The 13,787-nt window shown below is 46.8% G+C and overlaps 1 protein-coding gene across 1 annotated transcript in view; it reads left to right on the forward strand.

Moving 5' to 3' along the window:
* Positions 1–13,454, forward strand: part of BBS4 (Bardet-Biedl syndrome 4) — a 47,119-nt gene extending 33,665 nt beyond the window's left edge. Inside the window, exons 8-16 of the mRNA XM_081169216.1 lie at positions 2,491–2,618; positions 3,852–3,906; positions 4,722–4,790; positions 5,193–5,345; positions 6,264–6,435; positions 7,484–7,553; positions 9,469–9,607; positions 10,755–10,956; positions 12,683–13,454. Of these exons, the coding sequence (XP_081025342.1) occupies positions 2,491–2,618; positions 3,852–3,906; positions 4,722–4,790; positions 5,193–5,345; positions 6,264–6,435; positions 7,484–7,553; positions 9,469–9,607; positions 10,755–10,956; positions 12,683–12,795 (1,101 nt within the window). The 3' untranslated portion in view covers positions 12,796–13,454. The remainder of the gene's footprint in view (positions 1–2,490; positions 2,619–3,851; positions 3,907–4,721; positions 4,791–5,192; positions 5,346–6,263; positions 6,436–7,483; positions 7,554–9,468; positions 9,608–10,754; positions 10,957–12,682) is intronic.
* Positions 13,455–13,787: the final 333 nt, after the last annotated feature.

Raw genomic sequence — 13,787 nt, forward strand, 5'->3', positions numbered from 1 at the left:
ATCCAGTCCTGCCAGTCCACAGATTCCGGCTTCCTAGTGCTTCTAGGCCTATTTAACTGGGGAAAGCACCCAGGAAGGCAGGAGGGGGAGGGGCAAAGCAAATGCAGCCCCACCTTTGAGGCTGAGACCACTGCCCACTTGGCTGGAGCATTCAAGGGGGAAGGAAGGAGGAGATGAACTCTGCTCCTAGCTTGCCTACTATATATAGGACCTGTTTTGGCAGTGGAGGGAGAGAGTTAGAAAAAAGGGCCTATCCCAAGAGCTTCATGCAAGAAATTATATTCCGTCCATAAGAGAGAGAGAAAGAAAGAAAGAAAGAAAGAAAGAAAGAAAGAAAGAAAGAAAGAAAGAAAGAAAGAAAAAGTATCACCAGAGGAGCTCAAGTTGAACCAGCAAAAGGGAGTGAGGAATTAACAAGCAAGGGGAGTTTTTAAAATTGTGAGGCATCCACAGTTGTCCAAAGGGGAGATCATTGGCGAGTGTGTTAGCTTGGTTGCTTTTCTGTCTTTCTCCTATGGGTGTAGCTGCATCATATATGCGGCAAGGGAGTAACTAGCCATTGGTGGGACCAGATACCTGGCATTCCAAAGGTCCCAGGTTCAATCCCTGACATCTCCAGTTCAAAGGGATACAGATTGCTGGACTTTCTCAGCCCGAGAAGGGCAGCAGCCCAGTGGTAGAATGTCCCAGCTTCAGTTTCCAGCATCTCCAGGTGAGGGTGGTAGAAACTCCTGTCTGAAATCCTGGAAAGCCACTGCCATTGAGCTAGATCAGTGGATGGTCTGACTTCATACAATGCAATTGCATAAGCTCCAAACTTATTTGCTCATTATTTTTCTGGGTCATTGAGTCACCCACCATGACCACCCATCACTGCCTTTCTGCTTTCAGGCTTTTGCAGCCACAAAGACTACAGTGGTGCCTCGCAAGACGAAATTAATTGGTTCCGCAAGTTTTTTCTTCTTGCGAGTTTTTCGTCTTGCGAAGCACGGTTTCCCATAGGAATGCATTGAAAATCAATTAATGCGTTCCTAGGGAAACCGCTTGCCAGGCTGGTGGTGCGGAGCCTTCAGGACAGCCTTCAGGACAGGTACGGGAACAGAGGGGAAGGCGCGCAGCGCTTTCCCTCTGTTCCTGGGGCTTGCGTGGGAGGAGGGTTTTTCCTCCCCACCGCAAACATTCAGAACAGCATTCTGAATGTTGGCGGTGGGAAGGAAAACCCTCCTCCCACCCCAAGTCTTCAGGAAAGCCATCCGATGCCGCGCGGCAGCATCAGAGCTTCGTTCCGATGCCGCGCGGCGGGAGGAGGCGTTCCCCCCCGCCGCCCGGCATCGGAGCTTCGTTCCGATGCCGCGCTGCGGGAGGAGGCGTTCCCCCCGCCGCCGCCCGGCATCGGAGCTTCGTTCCGATGCCGCGCGGCGGGAGGAGGCGTCCCCCCCCGCCGCCCGGCATCGGAGCTTCGTTCCGATGCCGCGCTGCGGGAGGAGGCGTTCCCCCCCCGCCGCCCGGCATCGGAGCTTCGTTCCGATGCCGCGCGGCGGGAGGAGGCGTTCCCCCCCCCCCGCCGCCCGGCATCGGAGCTTCGTTCCGATGCCGCGCTGCGGGAGGAGGCGTTCCCCCCCCCCGCCGCCCGGCATCGGAGCTTCGTTCCGATGCCGCGCGGCGGGAGGAGGCGTTCCCCCCCCGCCGCCCGGCATCGGAGCTTCGTTCCGATGCCGCGCGGCGGGAGGAGGCGTTCCCCCCCCGCCGCCCGGCATCGGAGCTTCGTTCCGATGCCGCGCGGCGGGAGGAGGCGTTCCCCCCCCCGCCGCCCGGCATCGGAGCTTCGTTCCGATGCCGCGCGGCGGGAGGAGGCGTTCCCCCCCGCCGCCCGGCATCGGAGCTTCGTTCCGATGCCGCGCGGCGGGAGGAGGCGTTCCCCCCGCCGCCGCCCGGCATCGGAGCTTCGTTCCGATGCCGCGCGGCGGGAGGAGGCGTTCCCCCCCCCGCCGCCCGGCATCGGAGCTTCGTTCCAATGCCGCGCGGTGGGCGGAGGTCCGAGGACAGTGGGGAAGACGCGCTGCGCTTCCCCGCTGTCCCGGAGATTTCCCTATGGGCTGTCGTCTTGCGAGGCAAGCCCATAGAGAAATTCGTTTTGCGAAGCGCCTCCAAAACGGAAAACCCTTTCGTCTAGCGGGTTTTCCGTCTTGCGAGGCGTTCGTCTTGCGGGGTACCACTGTACAAGTATTTTTTAGCCCACTGGCTGCAGAAACACGCTTGTCTCTTCTCTCTCTTGCTATCCTAGTGTAAATGAACCAGTGTTCAGGCTGGCTCTTTGCCAATTTCATTAAGGAGAGATCTAGCTTTCAAAAAGGTGGGGTTTTTTGTCGCTCATCTTTGGTGTTTTATTATATAGGTTTACCATTTCAGTATGAACCACTTCATGAAGTTCACCTGAACAATGGCATATAAATATCTGAAAATGAGTAATACACTCTGTGCTCTGCTCAGGCAAAAGATCAGCTGAATAATGCCCTGGAGCTCAACCGACATGACCTGACATACATGATGCTGGGCAAGATCCACCTGTTGGAGGGGCAGACGGACAAAGCCATTGAAGTCTATAAGAAAGCAGTGGAGTAAGAGCCTTTCTTCTCTTGTTCTGTTGGGGGTGGAGGTTAGGAAAGATGTCTTGTGACCAGGAATTAACCCCATTGTACAGAACTAGAAAGCGTTGAGAAAGGTCTTCTCTCGTGGCCCAGGCAGCCATCTTAGGCACAGTTTTGGATTACTGCTCCCACCTTTCAAGTCCCTTTGAAGCACATGAATTCACACAGGTCTTCAACCCCGAGGCTATAAGCCAGTGTGACAGCCTGCAAATCAGCTTCTTCAAACTATTTCTGAAGGCTGTTCCGATGCTAACACGAGCATTTTCATAGCACTCATGAGGGGAAACAGAATCTGCTGCTGCTGTTCTCACAGTATGAGTCAAGGAGCATATGTCAGCCCCATTTCCCACAAAAGGGGTTCTGTTCAAATAGCCTCTAATAGAATTAGGTTTGTTCATTTTTTGGTGTGTTTTTTTTAAAAAAGGAATCATTTGTCTTTTATTCCTTCTCCGGTTTGTATTTATTTATTATTTAATAAGTGCATTTAGAACCTGCCTTTCATCGCAATAGATCCCAGGGCAGAGTACAAATTGCATAAAAGCACATAAAACAGCCATGCACTGCAAAGCCGACAGGAACGATAAGAACAGCTGTATGGCCTTTTAATGTAAATTGATCAGAGAGCTTTGCTGTGGTGCAGTATGTAAATTGAAAAACAAAAACAAAATATAAACAACACCTCTGGTAGAGTGGGGAAACCTCCTTTGCATTTGCTGCCCCAGACAATTAAAATACGCAGCAATGGCAGCTGGAGGGGTGTGTTAGCCCTGGAATACTTCAGAGGCAAATGTATTTAAGCCTTTCTGTGAGCCCCTTGCTTTCAGCAAGTAAAATATTTCTGCCCGGCATGTCATTTGCCAGTGTCTTCTGCTCAAGCCACACAGTGGGGGCTTGGTAGTCCTTCTTTAAGGCTGATAAAATGTCTCCTTCACATGCAAGATTGGGGCTAGTCCTCCTATTACGCAGGAAGCAGATCACTTCAAGTGGCAAATTTTGGACCACCATCAAAGGGTAGCAACTTGTACGATATTTACTGCCGTTTATTTTTATCACCATAGTGGGGAACATTTGTATCTTCTGCTTCTGGTGCAGAAATGTCATGGGCCATCTCTGCGTGAAACTCGTTTATGTCCTTGCATAACAATGTATTAATGAGGGCACCAGATGCCATAAAACTCTAGGGTCTCTTTTTCTTTGTTTCAGGTTCTCTCCGGAAAACACGGAGCTCCTTACAACTCTGGGCTTGCTCTACCTGGAGGTATGGGAGGTTGCTAATTGGTTAGCTGTTCAGTTTGGTCCAGCAGCTGTTAATGGCATTCATGTTGAGGCATCCCCATTGCCGCTTTGAGACTTTTCTCAAAAAGTTACACCAGTCTATCTCTTCTAAATATGTGCTTTAGATCCTCACAGGAAGGAACCTACCTTACGCAGTTGAGCCAAAGCAGAATGCAGATAGGCTTTGCTTCTATAACCTGCTAGTCCAAGTATATGAAGAAGGAAAAAGTAGCTTTGTGCATTTTCTATATAGGAAAGGACTGCGTATTGGATACAAATTCAGAAATGGCTTTAAAGTTTCCTGGGGATAAGCAATGTCACAGTTTCATGAGTCAACAGTTTTCTCTGTACCATAATTCTGCCAAATCCCTAGCTCACTCCCAAAATGGTTCTTGTTTATGCAACTTGGGCCTCCATTTTTAAATGCTTTCTTCATTTCCTAGCAGCCTCAGTAATGGCCCAAGATTATTAGGTTTCTAGTGTTGATTTCCCAGGAGGAAATGATAGGGCTTTGAATTCTGGGGTGTGATATTTGGGGCTGGTTGACTTTTGAGTCCTTTCTCATGGGAGAGCCAGATTTAGAGCATGTCAGCCAAAGATGCACAGCAGTCCTCTTTAGAGAGTGCGCAGTGGCTTCCTGGTTGCGTTTGATGAACCTCAGAGGGTTGTTTGTTGCAGTTCCTAAAGAACCTGCATGTGGCGTAGGAAGTAACTACGACCGTGCAGTAAAAACCAATGAAAAATGTATCATGATTCAGTTGTTTAAATATTCTACTGATATTTCCCCCCTTTACTTAGCTCGAGGTTCATCAGAAAGCCTTTGAGTATCTTGGGAATGCACTCACGTATGATCCCAGCAACTATAAGGTAACTCAGGGGATGGGAATATATTGAATTGTTGGCGGAAACAGAAGAAAATCAATATGAATGTCACAAAATGGTAACCTAAGTAAACAGCTGGATGAGCTGGTCAGAGTCACTAAAGCACCTTTTCCTTCTTGGCGCTCTTCACATGTTTTGGACTGCAACTCTCGTCAGCCCTAGTTGTAGTCCAAAACATCTGCTGGGCACCATGTTGAGGAAGGCTGATCTTTCTTAGTCCTTGGTCCTGCCTATCCCACAAGGTTCCAGGTATGTGTGGCTTTGGGTGTGTTCCTGATGTGCAAAACCTGTCTCCAGTCATTGCTCTGATAATGCCTTCGCGTTCTTTACTCATTGACAGTGGTGAAAAGCCCTATGATTTGGTTTTTACTTTATTCTGTTCAAAAGGCCATCTTGGCAGCTGGCAGCATGATGCAGACACATGGAGACTTTGACGTAGCCCTCACCAAGTACCGAGTGGTCGCTTGTGCTGTTCCTGAAAGCCCCCCACTCTGGAACAACATTGGAATGTGCTTCTTTGGCAAAAAGAAATATGTGGCGGTAGGTGTGTTCTGTGTCATCTGCCTACCCTGTTACCTGAATTTGCATCCATTTGTGACTGTCTTTTACCCCCTCCTTCCCCTCTCCCCAATCCTCCGGCATGCAGAATTGGAAGTGGGGAGGCAGGCATTTCTTTCAATAGCATTGGTGTTCCTCTGGCTATTTCTTGGCTTCTCCATACCCCAGCATAAAGGAGAGAAATGTCCACCTACCCCTTGGCACAAACAGATGTAGGGTTTTATCTTATTTGCACTGATGTTTGGAAAAGATAAAAGCAGTCAGGGTTTTGTTAATTCCGTCTTATCTAGCATTGGCAACTGGAGAGCAACATCAGTGCTGTTTTTGACCTATAAAGCCTTGAACTGCTCATGACCCCAATGCCTCGAGGACCGTCTCTCCATATGAACCTACCCAGACCCTGAGATCATCTTCCGAGGCCCTTCTTCGTGTGTCTCCACGAGAAGTACAGAGGGTGGCAACACAAAAATAGCCCCTTTCTGCAGTGGCTCCCCATCTGTGGAATGCTCTCCCCAGGGAAGTTCGCCTGGTGCCTTCATTGTACACCTTTAGGCACCAGGTGAAAACCTTCTTCTTTAATCAGGCCTTTGGCTGATTGGCATCTAATGCCCTTTTAAATGTGTTGTGGAAGAGGGGATTATTGGGTTGTCTTTATTTTTATTATCTATTCTGTGCTTTGTATATTTTATATTTTTGTGTTTTGGACCTCTTTGAGATCTACGGGTACAGGGCAGCAAACAAATTTAATAAATAATAAAATAAATGAATGAAGTTCTTTTCGAGAGACGTTATTATTTGGAAGGATCAAGAAAATCGCACCCTTGGCCTCTACCCCTAAAGCAGCCATTTCATAATGCCTTTGCCTTCTCTCTTATTGAACGGAGCCATTTCCCCCTGCAGGCCATCAGCTGCCTGAAACGAGCAAACTACCTTGCTCCCTTTGACTGGAAGATTCTGTACAACCTTGGCCTCGTCCATCTGACAATGCAGCAGTATGCCTCTGCGTTCCACTTCATCAGCGCTGCCATCCATCTCCAGCCAAAGCTGGCAGAACTCTACATGTTGTTAGCAGGTAGCACCACACACACCTGCCACCCTTGCCTGCTTACTACAATGGAAATTCTGTTTCTTATTGATGTTAGGGGATGCTACCCTGGTTGAAATCACTAGTATAAATTTATGTGGTTTTTTAAGCATGTGGTTTATTTGATACTGATGATATCATTTCTTCCCTTAATAATCCCAGTAGACATTATTCCTATTATACAGACTGGGAACTTAGTTCAAGAGACTGACTTGCCTACGGCTACCTCTTATAGTCGTGACTAAATGGGCAGTTCGAATCCAGATCTCCCAGGTTCACATCCAACTTTCTGTTCAGTGAACTAAACTCTGGCTTGAAATAAAATCAGCTGCGATGTAGGTGCAAAAGTACCAGATCCATGGGTAAGGAAGACGGAGGATTCCTATCCTTGGTTAGGATTGATCCTGAACGCATGAAGCAGGCTTATACTTAGACCATGGGTCTATGTAGCCCAGTATTGCCTTTTCTGGTTGGTAGTAGCTTTCCAGTGTCTCAGCCAATGGATCTTTCCCATCACCCAATACTTGAGATCTTTAGCTGGGGATGAAGAACCTCTGACCCACCAGACATTGTTGGACTACAACTCCCCTTATCCCTTGGCCCTTTGCCATTCTGGGTAGGTCATATGGAAGTCGCAGTTCAACAACATCCAGAGGGCCACAGGTTCCCCATTTCTGCTTTAACTGGAGTTGGCAGGGAGTGAACCTGGAAACCTGAGCAGGGCCTTTCTACCTACAGCTCTCCTAAGAAGACTGTTGTTCCCTGTCTCAAACCTGAACGCTTCTCTTGAAGAGGCTTGTGCGTTCTCTCAGTAAGCTTAATGTGTTGTGACCCATCCTTAAGAGCATTGCAAGGGTGGCGGGGAATCAAATTCAAACCCTACTCCACCATCAACTTTCTGGAAGGCAAGTCATTCTCTCAGTCCCTTTCCCAGCTGCAATATGAGAATAAAGACACTGGCCAAAGATGCAGAATTAATTTAGAATTTCTTCACTTTGCCAGCAAGAGTTACCCCGTTTCCCCTTTCTTGATACAGTTGCTTTGACAAATCTTGAAGATGTAGAGAATGCCAAGCTCGCCTATCAAAAAGCTTCAGCGCTGGACACGTACGTTTCTCAGTTTACTTGGGGCAGTTTACTTGTTAAATAGTGCTCTTTCTGCACCTACCCAAGAGTGGCTCCATAGAGCACATATCCTCTCCCATTTCCTCACTAGCTGTACCTTAAGGCTGGCACTATCTGTGAGTTTTCTTGTTTCTTAGGACCACACTTACTCAACTTTTGTTTTAAAGGGAGGTGGTGGTGGGATCAGGAGGTTGTGCATGCATGTTTCTGTAAGGGGGCTCTAGTCCATGAAAAGCGTTTTCCACACTAAATCTCCCTCTGGAACTTGCCATATGAACCTAGTTCCATTAGTCAATAGGTGTGTGCAAGTGTTATCCTGCACAGATTAATCTGGAAATGTACTCTGTAAAGGAGACAATCTTGGGCCTCCAGTGTTTGCTGAGGTTCACTTGCTTCTTTCAAGTGCAATTACATCATTGCTGACCTAAAAACTTAGAAAATCTGCAAGAGTGGGCAGCAAACAGCATCACTTCCGAGGTCCTTAGCAGAGCCAAAGACTACATTAGTTCTAGTGCTCGCAGCTCACCATTTGTAAGAAACCACCTCCACTGTATCTTGTCATGATCTCAAAGATAACGTGTGTGCTACCTGGGAAGGTGTTCTTGGTAGCCACATTATAAAAACCATCTCCTGCCTCAGCTTTTGGGGTGGCTTTTGGAGACCAGCTGGGAGAGGCATTTCTGTTTTTTAAAAACTATTTCCCTTGGGATTAGAGTATTTAACCTCCATCTGCTCCATGTTGTTGGAATAGGCTCAATAAACAGTTGCCAGCTTGCAAGTTCCAGGACTATGATAAGGTGCTTTGCCCTATAACTGCAAGGTATTTTGGGGATAGGTTTCAACATGTGCCTCACATGAGTGAAACGAGTTTCAAAGCCAGTTGGAAATCTCTTGCAGTTGGGGGATTACAACTGTGGCATCTAGGATTGTTTATGCACCAACTATTATCTTGCCTCAGAACTATGGAGCTAATTTTGGTCACATTGCACCAAATCCTGCCCAATCCTGACACTTAAAAGCTGCTGAACTCCAAGCATAAGCACCGCCAGAGGGGGGCAGGGGGGCAGCTGCCCCCCCCAAATCAAGTAAATAAAAATACTTAACTGACCAATTGCACTGCAGATAACTTGGTCCCCCCCCACATAAAGGCTGCCCCCTAAAATAAAAACTGGCTACGCCCATTACCCCAAAGACACAAGTTCAGTGCATGCTCCCATGCACTTTAAAAACTTCAAGATTTGGCTTTCAGCACAATCATTAGACATGCTCTTAGGAACCTTCATTTCCATTTTTAAAAACCCCCAGTTTTTTTTCTTCATTCATATAGTTTTGGAGAGAACACTTGAAAGGGGGTACTAGGATGTGTTAAAAGCCCCAAGGGTCTCTTTGCCTGAGGCTACACTTTCGTACAGCTCCTTGTCCATGTACAGGCTCTCGGTTTTTCATTACTCTCTTTCTGTTTGTTCAGCTAATCAGATCTAATATGTAAGATAAAAATTACCTTTGGACACTTACATCATTTTTATGATCTATTCTTCTCATTTCTGAAAAAAGTAGAATTTGACCTACTAGGTTACAGAACTCTTAATTTTATCTGTACTGCAACTGTTTGTTTTTATATGTGGACTTGCTTTCCTAGATGAACTTATTTTTAACTGTTCTGACACTTTCCTTGTGTTGTGGTTGTAATTTTTTTATATATAACTGTGTATTTTATTGTTGTAACCCGAAATCTAATTCATCCAATTAATAATTTCAGCAAGCAAAAGGCCACTGCCTAAGAGATCTCACAGATGGGTCTTGGTCCTGGCTGCAATACTTGCTGACAACAGTGCAGTTTACCTCCCTTTAGCACCAGTACCATTTATACTACCATGTTGTCTCTCCTGGGTTTCAGGTTCAGCCCGCTGATAAATCTCAACTATGCAAGCCTGCTCTACAATCAGGGGGATAAGAAGGGGGCAGTTCTTCAGTATCATGAGATGAAAAGAAAGGTCCAAGCATTAGTGGATAGCACACCGGAGTTTGACCCTGAGGTATGTTAGTTTAAACCACTGCTTGCAGCTCCCAAACAGCTACGCAGCGAGGGGTCATTTTGTTAGCGGAACTTCAAACAGAGTGTGTGGTTACTGAGACAACTAAGGGGTAGGGGTGGGAGAGAAGAGAGTATAGATGCATCACAAATAGAGCCCTTTAAAATGAGAATGTAACAAAATCCATTTTTAAAAAAATCAGAAACAACTAATACAGTGGTACCTCGTTTTTTGAATGTAATCCGTTCCGGAAGACCGTTGGAGTTCTGAAATGTTCAAAAACCAAAACACAGTATGAAAGCCTAAAAACGGAAAACTCAGTACGGAAACTGCGTGGCATGTTTGACTTCCGAGGCGTGTTTGAAAACAAGCATTTGCTTCCAGGTTTACGGCGTTCGAAAACTGTGAAATGTTTGTCAAATGAGATGTTCAAAAACTGAGGTACCAACTGTATTAACATGGTTGGGATGCCTTCTTAGCAGTCAGTGGACCTAGATAGCATCCCCTGAAATTTGGGGTGGGGAGTTTGGGCACCTCTGGGGATGGGGAGGCAGGCACACAGAAAAAGGGCAAGAGGTGCTAAGGTTCAGGAAGATGAGCACCCCTTCCCCCTCACATTTTGCCCTTAAAAGTAGCACATGGTCTCCATGCAAAACGTCCTAGGTTTAATCCCCAGCCCCTCCATATAAGATTCTTGGAAGCCCCAGAAAGCTGCTGGCAGGCAGTGTAATCTGAGCTTGATGGACCAATGGTCTGCTTTTTGTGAAAGGCAGGTTGCTAAATACCAGCATGGCTGTCCAAGTTGTCTTTTGCTTCAGGATCTTTGGCTGGGTAGGATGATGTACTTCAGGGGAACATATGGCAAGAGGTTATACATGCGTTTTCCCCAAGTTCTCCTTCCTCCTTTGCCTTTTATCAGGGAGAACCTTTGCCCCCCCCCCGATATTGCGGGGCTGCAACTCCCATCTTCCCTGACTACTAGGCATGCTGGCTGGGGCTAATGGGAGTTGTCAGAAACATTGAAGGGCTATAGGTTAGTGCCCCTGCTTTATATGGAAGCAGAACTGGAATGAGATTTGATGGCAATGGTATTTGCTGACCAGATTTTCAATTTCTTCCCACCCCCGTTTCCCTCTTCACACTTGGGCAGATGGTGGATGTAGCTCAGAGACTAGGTGCTGCCTTGCAACTGGGAGAGGTTGCAGTCTGGGCTAAACCTGCTAAAGACTCCAAATCAAAGCAGCGAGCAACTGCATCTAGCAAATCCTCCAGCGCACAGCCTTTGGGCTCTAACCAAGCCCTGGGACAGGCTATGTCTTCTGCAGCTGGGTATGCCAAGACCATGATTCCAGGTATGCCTATCTGCACCATGTCTATTTGCATAGGCAGAATCAATTCCCCTTTTTCATTGTCTGAATGTATAGACAAGCGGGAGCTACACAGTAGTAGTTGTAAGTGTTCACTAGTCATCTGTAACCTCACAGGGAGATTAGCCTTCAAGCAGTTAAACCCAGTGTTGCAAGTGCTCAGGTTAAATGGAGAGGTGGACTTCACTGTGAAAAACTTTTAGAAGTAGTTCCTGTATACTTCTGCAGAAAGAAAGAGTTAACAACTTTCATATAGACACAAGTTATGCTCCAGCAAGGACAAGTTTGAATTTAACGGCAAGGGTGGATCCTCATTCAGATTCTGTGCCCACTACTAGCATATAACTTGCAAAAATAGCAGGTCTCCAGGCAGCTTGGAGACCATGCATATAATACCTAGTTTTAGTCTGTGCTCGAAAATGTTCTCAGGAGGTCTAGGTTCAGCAGTGAGGAGTGTTGGTTTTATGTATATTCTGCCTTTTACTCAGTAAGTGATAGTAGCAGGATAGTGTAGAGCAGGAGCAGAGGGAATAAAGGAGGGAAAAAGGAATCCTCACAAATCTGTACATGATCTCCACTGATCACTCTGGCTCTTAAAAGGCAGGGGCCTCAGGATAGTTTTGCAAAAGACATTATCTGCTGCAGATAAATCTAAGCACAATTATTGAGCATTTGTTTATTTAACAAAATGTATACCATATTTTTCGCCCTATAGGATGCACCGTCCCATAAGGCGCACCTAGTTTTTTGGGGGGAAATAAAGGGGGGAAAATTATTTCCCCCCCCCAGGCTGGGGGAAGCCCGAGCTTCCCCCGACCCCAGCCCCCAAACAGGAAGCTCTCTGCAAGCCGTGGGAGCCCAGCGCTGGCTCCCGCTGCTTGATGAGAGGTCCGCGAAGCCTGGACGCGCTGAGCTCAGCGCGCACAGGCTTCAGCGAGCAGGCAACTCTCCGCAAGCGGCGGGAGCCCAGCGCTGGCTCCCACTGCTTGCGGAGAGGTGCGTGAAGCCTGGAGAGCAAGAGGGGTCGGTGCGCACCGACCCCTCTCGCTCTCCAGGCTTCAGCGAAAGCCTGGATTCACCCCATAGGACGCACACACATTTCCCCTTCATTTTTGGAGGGGGAAAAGTGCATACGATAGGGCGAAAAATATGGTATACTGTTTGATTGCAAATAGAACCTCTAAGCAGTTTCTATCCACTAGCAGATATTGCCCATCTTTTGGGGCCAGAGGGCACATCTGCAAACCAGAGAAACTGCTGTGGGCATCACAGACACCCGGCAGATTTCTTGATATAATGCTTCTTCTGTCAAGCCTAATTTTAGCAGGGGTAATAAAACCATGCGGGCAGTAGAAAAAGCCTCTGTTGGCACGTGTGCTCGCTGTTCAGGCTGACCCATTTTCCCACACCGCCCCCCCAAAAAACCAATGTGCAATAGTTTATTCACGGTTCTAGAAGATACTGGAATGGGAGAAGTCTCCTTCCTCAATCAAGGCCAAAGAGAAACGCTTGTTACTTTAGGCAGACAAAAAAATTCCAGGTTACTTACAATGTGATTTGGTCCAACTGAGCCACAAGGATGCTCATGGAATTGGGCTAACATGCACGGTAAGCAACATAGAAACACTAGGAATTTCACCATCCACCAAAAGCTCTCTCTTGTTTAGAAGAGAAAAGCAAATTGCTGATTTGTGCTCACTTTCATTTTCAGGCGCTGGAACTCAGCTGGCCAAGCCAGCGGAGCCTAAGCCTGCCTCTGATCCAGAGAAAGTTGCACCTGCTGAAGGGCAGGAGCCGCCTATGGAACAAGAAAAGGAAACTTGAGGAGACTACCAGGACAGCTTGTAGAGCTGCAGAACCTGCCCTGCTAGCGAGAGGAGCAAGATGTGTAAAGTTGGTATCACCCAAGCCTTGCTCCAGCAAGAGGTTCTCTCTCCATACTTGAGCCAGCAGGATGCTTGGGAAATGTTTAAAATCTACTTTCTTCAATATTCCAAATTAAAAGGATTATGAAAGATGCCCTCAAGATAGCAGCAAACGAAATTTGGGAGTAGTACTGGAAAAAGTTAAGTTCTTTGCAGCAGGAGAAGTTGGGTTTTACAGTTATTCTTCAAGTTACTGACAGAAAAACACAATTGTAGAGAGGTGCCCTAAAAATTGAGACTGCAGCATTCCTTGTGCTTTTGTCTTGCCCTCTCCTAACATATCTGTACTGATAGTAGCCAGTGGCTAAAGGGCAGCCTGAAACATCTGCTGCTGTACTCTCAAACTAAGTTCTCTGAGGTTGTCAAATTTTGAATGGATTAAGCTACTGCTTTAGCATCCCAGAAAGATCAAGCAGACCAATGATCAGCAGATATCTTGTGTCACTGAATGGTGGAATTTATCACAACAGCCAATTTGGCTGAATTACTTTATATATAGGGGGAGCTTTTTAAAAGATGTAAATAGAAATATTTAATAAAAGGATTGAAACGATTCTATTTAACTTGTCCCATGTGTTACTTGATTCCTTATTAACTTTGAAGTGAGATTACGTTTGTTATCTTTTTACCTGGCACATATATATCTTAGTATTGGAAATCAAATACAAGAAGACAAGTCTCAGTTGCAAATGAAATAAAAGAGCAATGTTACCTAAGGTTCCAGAGTAGATACCTGAGAAATGAAGTTATCAGAGCTGGGCAGGGGCACGTCATGGAGGAAGGGCTCAGCCAGCTTCTCAGTTTCAGTTTGACAGAGGCAATCCCAGCCCCTAGTACTAGCTGTGCATCTAGAAGCAAAACTCAGTAAGGGGGACCCGGCTGTGAAACTGC

Source organism: Podarcis bocagei (genome assembly GCF_964188305.1).
Source record: "Podarcis bocagei genome assembly, chromosome: 14".
NCBI lineage: Eukaryota > Metazoa > Chordata > Lepidosauria > Squamata > Lacertidae > Podarcis > Podarcis bocagei.